Source organism: Etheostoma spectabile, chromosome 13, assembly GCF_008692095.1.
Source record: "Etheostoma spectabile isolate EspeVRDwgs_2016 chromosome 13, UIUC_Espe_1.0, whole genome shotgun sequence".
NCBI lineage: Eukaryota > Metazoa > Chordata > Actinopteri > Perciformes > Percidae > Etheostoma > Etheostoma spectabile.
In genome coordinates, this window is record NC_045745.1 from 2,873,978 (window position 1) to 2,882,274 (window position 8,297).

At 40.3% G+C, this 8,297-nt stretch overlaps 1 protein-coding gene across 5 annotated transcripts in view; it reads right to left on the bottom strand.

Annotated features, from left to right (window-relative positions):
• Nucleotides 1-8,297, bottom strand: part of igsf9bb (immunoglobulin superfamily, member 9Bb) — a 118,336-nt gene that overhangs the window by 51,757 nt on the left and 58,282 nt on the right. For all 5 annotated transcript variants that reach the window (XM_032534532.1, XM_032534530.1, XM_032534531.1 and 2 more), the window contains exons 5-6: nt 8,127-8,244; nt 2,942-3,083 (exon numbers count right to left, since the gene is read on the bottom strand). In XM_032534532.1, coding sequence (XP_032390423.1) covers nt 2,942-3,083; nt 8,127-8,244 — 260 coding nt within the window. The remainder of the gene's footprint in view (nt 1-2,941; nt 3,084-8,126; nt 8,245-8,297) is intronic.

Genomic DNA, 8,297 nt, shown 5'->3' on the forward strand with positions numbered 1-8,297 from the left:
GTTCTCACCCAAGATTTGACGGTACACGGCCCCGTCCATCGTCCCTTTGACGCGGTGAAGTTGTCCTGTCCCCTTAGCGGAAGAACACCCCCAAAGCATAATGTTTCCACCTCCATGTTTGATGGTGGGGACGGTGTTCTTGGGGTCGTAGGCAGCATTCATACTCTACCAAACACGGCCAGTTGAGTTGATGCCAAAGAGCTCCATTTTGGTCTCATCTGACCACAACACTTTCACCCAGTTGTCCTCTGAATCATTCAGATGTTCTTTGGCAAACTTCAGACGGGCATGTACTATATATGTGCTTTCCTGAGCAGGGGACCTTGCGGGCATCCTTCAAAAGCTTAGTGTTACCAATTGTTTTCTTGGTGACTATGGTCCCAGCCTTGAGATCATTGACAAGATCCTCCAGTGTAGTTCTGGGCTGACTCCTTACTGTTCTCTGTTGCAACTTCATGAGGTGAGATCTTGCGAATAACTGCACCAACTATTGTCACCTTCTCACTAAACTGCTTCGCAAAGGTCTTGTAGCCCATTCCAGATTTGTGTAGGTCTACAATCTTGTTCCTGACATCTTTGGAGAGCTCTTTGGTCTTGGCCATGGTGGAGAGTTTGGAATATGATTAACTGCGTCGGTGGACAGGTGTCTTTTATACAGGCAACAAGCTGAGATTAGGAGCCCTCCCTTTAAGAGTGTGCTCCTAATCTCAGCTCATTACCTGTATAAAAGACACCTGGGAGCCAGAAATCTTTCTGATTGAGAGGGGATCAAATACTTAGTTCACGCATTAAAATGCAAATCAATTTATAAAATTTTTTGACATGCGTTTTTCTGGATTTTCTTGTTGTTATTTTGTCTCTTACTGTTAAAATGAATCTACCATTAAAATTATAGACTGATCATTTCTTTGTCAGTGGGCAAATGTACATAATCAGCAGGGGATCAAATACTTTATCTGAATCTAGATTAATGTCTCCTTTTTTCAAAAAAATATCCAGTGCTTTATTTTAAGTGATCTTGTATTACATAAAAATTATGTTCTCATTAAATAGTTTTTTTGTTGAGGATATACATTTATTACTCAACTGCGAGATTTTGTGAGATGTTTTAAACCCTTTCCCCATTATATCAACTCTGAAAAATAAACATATCAGTGCACGTTTTTCCATCATGTCCTTATTTTACATTAAGGACAGGGCAGACATACTGTTATTGAAATGAAGTTATGTTATGCTGTAAAGACTATTTCCAGTTTGTTATTCATAATTTAATAATAAATGAAATATAATAATAGGCAGCATGAAATGGCCATACCAGTAAAAAGAGAAAATCTCCCTCTTTGGTTGACTATATTGCCCGACGCATGAGAGCTGGGTTTGACTCTGTCTCCTTTAAAAACGTGCATTGAAGCGAACGTTGATGTAATTTGATGCATTGTGAATGTGCATCATAAACCTAACTTAACTTCAAGCTTTGGTGGCTATAGGGCACTTTATGGGGAAGCAGAATGGACAAGTGCATTTTTGACTCTGTCAGAACAGCTTCCATGGATCAACAGCAGAAATGTCATCGCTTGTGGCAACGGAGGGAGATGTGCCGACTGACTGACATTTCTATAGATCCATCATACAAAATGAGTGATTACGCCTTCTTTCCATTATAAAGTTTTTTTTAGTTTAAAGCTGATAACAGGGATCTTCAGGAAATGTGTCTTTCTGTCTAAAAACCCATCAAATGGAACTGGCTCAGCATATTGTCAAGCAGTGACTAAATATGTAGAGAAAGCCTTTTAACTAAGAGATGGCTTCATTCGTCTGTTTGAATGCCAATACAAGGATTCAGCAAATGACGCGTTAAAGACCTATCAAGCATCGTGGCTATGAACATCGGTTGGGAATCTCACCTCCACTGATGGGGTACTATCCTCAGCGAGTATTTGGCACCTGTTGTGCGAGAGGAAGAGGTATCGCTGCCAGAAATCATCAAGTTGATATAAAGGGAGAAGAGTGTTTTCCGTTCTCTCACAGACTGCATCACTGATGGATTTTAAAAACCCTTTTTTTGTGAATCTTTTAATAAATTGTTCTTACCACCTTCATCATTTCTTAGAGAATTCAGCTGCAGTGCGACAGACCACAAACACTGTTTGCAAAGCTAGGTTTTGCTGGATGTTAATTTATTCATCTATGCAGTTGGAATATATGAAATTTAAAGGAGCGGGCGCTGGTCCGATTATGAGAGCGGTTGTTTTATTAAGTGTTTTGTAACCTCTCAGCCATGAGGGTAAAACATGTCTCATCGGACGTGAGAAGAATCGTTAACTTCAATTCTGCTTGTTTTAAAGTTAATAAAAGTGTCTGACTGTTTTTGAGCAAAGGATAATCAAGTTCTAAGAGTATTACAGTGATCTTAATTAGGCGAACAAGACTTCCATTATTGATTCCATGCAAACTTAACAATGTGATGCAACTTTAACATTAATCTGACTACATTTCATTTAGATTCTTGCCATGTTTAAAGTGTGACAGAAATGGTACTGTGTTTGACCTAGTAAGATTGCTATCATGCTTGTGAAATAAAAGTGACTGTGCACTAGTTTAGACATGAGACCCACATGTTAAATTACCATTTACATAAGGAGTGAATGTCTGAAAGGGGCTTCGCTCCATGCTGTCTTGAGTGGACTCTCAAAAACATTCATGCGAGAACCAGGACTCCCTGGGAGAAGAGATCTCATGTCTCAATGGGACCTTTCTGGCTAATTAAAGGATACATAAAATTCAGAACAGTATGTGACGTTATTCTCAAAACCCAATCATTACACTCTAGTAAATATCCAGCACTGAAACAACACAGGACACATGACAGTGGCTGGTGAACAGTTGGTACAGACGAGTGAGGTGAGAGGGCAGACCATGATGAAACTGATCATAACTTTACTTCTTGAAGAAGACGTTGTCCTCCTCCCAGAACCAGGTGTAGGTCAGGTTGCGAGGGTAGGCCTCCGCCTGGCAGGTGAAGAAGGCGTCCTGCGAGATGTTCACTGTGATGTTCTCTGGTGGCAAAACAATGAACGGAGGGCCTGGTGGGGGGGGGGGGGGGGGGGGGGGGGGGGGGGGGGGGAGAAGACACATACACTGAGTAGGACACTTTTCTTCAGCAGAAGTGCATGAGGCAAAATGTAATTTTGCCAGAAAGGGATTGAGACAAATTTGTATCAAATAAATCAATTATAACATGTTGCTTAGCAGAAAATCCATTTTGCAGGGATGGAACCTGATAGTGGATAAATAATTACTAGGGCTGTCATTTTACATTCAAAATTCAAGCTACTATTCAAATGTAGGAAGAAATCAAATGTTATAATCATCGGATCAAGTTCAACATTTTAAATAGAGAGCATTATATAATTAAAGAGCAACATGTCAACAGTTTGTTCCATAAAACTAAAAAAACTAAAAAAAAATTAAAAAAAAGAACTCCTCTTAGTCGATTAGTCAACTAGTCATACTTTATGTTTTTTTCATGTTGAATGACTTTATTTGATGAAACTCATGAGCACATCTCTGGTAAAAACAGGATTTAAAGTGGTGCCACAGGGCAGCCAGATACTTTATAAAATAAACCCCCGAGTTTATGGTGATTTGAGAAAGAGAAAAAGAGAGAGAGAGAGAGAGAGAGAGAGAGTGAGAGAGAGAGAGAGAGAGAGAGAGAGGCCGCTCTGTAGAGAGGAGGATTGCTTTGTGACCAGAAACTAATCTGTATGAAGCTACGCCGCAATCTAAATGACTGCACTGTCCACATGGAGAACAGGGGCCAGCGTGACACTCCCATATTGACCAGTCTCAGTGGGAAGCTCCAGCGCAACCACGTCATACCCACTACAGACACAACACGGGAATTAGTTAACAGACTGGGCAAGGGTCATGTGGGGTATTTATAACCATGTACACATAGTGTGAAGACACACAGGGATTAACACCGCTACAGCCACTCTGGTTCTGTTAACAGACCCCATATCACATACTTATTTTGCACTCAGTAAAGGATTATGAGAATTTATTGAGTGATCATTGCTGTGCCAGATGGATCATCTTTCTTGCACGCATGGATATATTTATATACCATGATATAGGATTTGCAGTTATTTCCTATCTGTGACCATACCTACATCCATAACCATGCTGAGTTTGGTCTGGAAGCTAAAAGCTTCAGCTTCAGACCAGCAAGCTTACCACATGCTAGGTGGTAGGATTATACAAGAGCACCCCGTTAGTGTGAGTGTATGTGCCAATACCACCCAAAGGCAGACATGTACAAAATACAAGCAATAGGAGTGATCACTTGTTTGATGAAAAATTATTTAATATTATATGAATACAAAGTACAGTATATTCAATGACATTCTTCACTATGGTATCGTACTTTGCTATACAGTATGATCTAACTTACTATTCATCAAAGGATTCAAATCTTTCATAACAACACCCTCTTTCTGCTAGCTTTTTTACCATAATCTTTAGCAAATGCAGAGTTCTCTTGCAGAGTGCTTTATCCTTTAGAGCAATTTTTCCCAAACTTTTTACAGTCCCGTAGCACTTCAGACTTTCAACCTGCAGCTATGTACCCCCCACCCCCTTGATTAGTTTTTTTAGACGTACCCCCTAAGTCCCATTGTGCAACCCTGGTTTGGGAACCAATGCTTTACAGTAAGTTCCAACAAATGCAAGCAGCATTTTCTCCTCTAATTACAAAGCAGTACCTTTTCAATAACGTAGCCCTTCTCTTTGGCATTATTGTCATCTGAAACCCCTCAACACCAATCTCTGAATGTTACCCAGACTGTCCAATATAAATAATAGCTGCCGCCTCACCAGCATTTTAAAAGGCATATCCACACCACCACACAACACACACACACACACACACACACACACACACACACACACACACACAAGTTGAACCAGTGTTGAAACTATAAACTGCTAGTCCCATATGTTAGCATGATCTGACGCCCACAGCCTGATCTTTTAACAGGCAGAGCATTTCCATCTGCCAGCCCCTTAGCAGGACAACCAGGACAAGGCCTGTGTGTGTGTGTGTGTGTGTGTGTGTGTGTGTGTGTGTGTGTGTGTGTGTGCGTGCGTGCGTGCGTGCGTGCGTGCGTGCGTGCGTGCGTGCGTGGGCGCGCGCTAACCCGCCCTATTTGGAACCAGCTGAGTGCTGGAGATTTGTTGGCGCTGTAGTCTCTTAGCTGATCTGCTGCTCAGTGGCTTTCCAGGAGGACCTCTATTAATCCGTCTGTCCCGTAAATTATACAGGATGGGTCAAACAAGTGCTCCGGCCTCAGCTATGGCTTTGGACTCAGTCAGTAAAGGAAACATGGGATCTCAATAAAGGAACATGGGATCTCTGTGAACATGTTCACTGTCTGTTCTGTCTGTTCTCTGACAAATAACAGAAACTATACTGTATATATACACAGTATATATAGTACTGTTTTCTCGTGTAGCTTATAGATGACAATAAATTACATGCATGTACAAAATTTGTTCACTGACTGTTCTCTGACGAATGACAGAAACTGACAACCAACATATGATTATCTAGCGTTCACTGAAACATGCAAACTCATATTATACCATTTGAGATAGTTCACAGGATAAGAGTAAACTTTAAACGGCTGGTGACACTGAATGGAAAATCAGGATCACCAAAGGACTCATCCTCTGGGGTACACAAGTGTCTGTACAAAATGTCATACCAATCCAACTGCCAGTTGTCACACTGGACCTAAGTGGTGGACTGACCGGCTGGCGGACATTGTTAAAACTTAAAGATCCCCTCCAGACATGTCTAGAACACATCAAAATATTGTGCATTGGTGAGTGAAGAAACCATAGGAAGTATCATTCAGAGAAATTCTCTGGTTTAGCAGTGCATTATATGGCTTTCAGCTATCTTTATGGCTCATAGACCAGTCTTGCATGGTCTTTTTTCTGGTATCTAACTGGCATTCATTATGAAGTGAGCATGTCTTTGCTACTTTGTTAAACTTCCACAAGAATGACAGAAGTCAATCTGGTGAAAACTCAGTGAAAATGATGTTAGTTAGAGATGGAGCCCCAATTTCCTCAGTTCAGATGAGGTTGTGACCACTCAGCTGTGTTCATCTGGGGCAGCCATCTTTAAATAAGATGACCTGGAATGCCATGTTTGCTGCTTTATCATTTATCCTCTTCGGTGAGGCGTATCAAATCTATGGTTGCTGCACAGACACATTTGATACTGTCTATACTTTCAACTTCTGGAGAGAAAAAAAAAATGAGTTTGAGCACGGATGTATGCATGATGTGACACATTCTAGACAATAAATGATTAATTTGCTAAATGGGTCTTGATTTTGTGGTAAAGCGTGGACTGACACAAACCGATGTTATAGTTACAGAAGCCGACGTTTCATTTAGAGCTGCAGTCAAACAGTTCTCTCATCCTGTGATTATTTTTTATCTCTGCAGGCCTCTATAAATGATAAACTCTGAAAATGTATGAATGCAATTGTTAAGCTCCATTTAGTCTTAAATGTTCCTGTTGTAAAATGCAGCAGTTAGTTTTCCCCAAAGTAATTTCAGTGTATACCAGTCCCACCTCTAAACACACACTAATAAAAACATTAAATTCACTATTTAAATTCTCCTCAGCCTGCTGTGTCCACATCGTTGTGATGGCACATTTGATGGATCAGCTAGCTGATTTTACAAAGGTTGTGATTGTTAGGTCACCAGCATACAAGAGATACATTTATCTTCAACACATTTCTATTTAAGACAAAATGTTACAGTTAACAGTTTACTGAAAACTGTTTGCTTTCTTGTTAGCGATGATAAAAGGCATGGCTCAAGCTTGTCAACTGGTCATAATTTACATCACTCATCTCAAAACTATTCACTGCCTTTCTGTAATTCTGTACAGTGTATTACATTTGGAGTGATGTGGATGTGACTTGCAACGCTGCACATCCAGAAGAGTTCCTCTTAGCGAGGCCACCCTGTACTGTCCTTACTGCTGCATTAGTCTTTCTGCCTGCATTTTAAAGGTGATGTAGGGAGTTCAAGGGATTGGCCTGCCCAAACATCAATCTGCAGATACATGCTTTAGACGGGTTTCCGAGCAATGGCATAATTTTCAATGCAACCCAGAACCCAAGAGTTTGTGAGAAGATCAACATGAGACGTTTTTGTGCCATCAACTGCACAAATCGAAAAGCAATGCACGAAAAGTTCAATATCCCAAGAGGGAAACCTCCCTGTTAGCTCAGAAGGTATACTTCTATATCAGCATCCTGTTATCTGGATTTAAATAAGGTGGTGGGAAGTTTTGCAAAGATAGTTTATCAGGCTCTGTCATAAATTAGGGTCAGAGGAATGTGTGCTTAGTTTCAGTGTATGATTTGGTTACAGCTGTTGGAGTGTTGGCTTTGGAAAATGCATCATGTTGTTACTGGTCATTTGTCAGAGAGAAAACTGTTTTAAGTAAAGTTTTGCCTGTATACTGTACTGCTGTGTGTAAGTGCTAACGTTACTAGCTAGACGAGCTAACTGTGTGGCACGGTTTTTCATTTTTACTGCTAGTATCTTCTGTTTGGGAAATCAAGGACAATGCAAGGACAAGTACAGTGCACAAATTCACCTCTAAAAGCAAATAGTTTTTATAGCTTATTGCTCCAATTTTGAATACTACTAAAAAACATTGTCATGAAAAATTATAAAATTCTGGTATTATTATGGTTATAGGAATAAAGAACAAACAAAAACAGTGTATCAAATGAAAGTAAAAATCACACAAATAAAAATGTCCTAAATAGGCACAACAGCATTATTCCACTAAAATATTAATGTATCTCTCAATGGAAAAAAATGCCCCGACAATAATCTTTAATTAAAAAAAAAGTTGTAGGCAGTTATATATTTCATGCTGCCTGAGGTTGAACACATAGAATGATGGAAATTGAAAAACTTAACCCGTAAAAGACGCGTGTGCCATAAGAACATTTAAAACATACTTTGCACATTATTATGTGTACATACATGTGTATGTGTTGACACGGCAACACACATGTACCTACCTTGTACTAGCAGCCGTGTGGTGTGAATGACCTCTCCCTGGGGGCTGAAGGCTCGACACGTGTAGGCCCCACGATCCTCCCGGGTGATGGATAGCACTGTCAAACTCCCATCAGACACCTGAACACACACACACACACACACACACACACACACACACACACACACACACA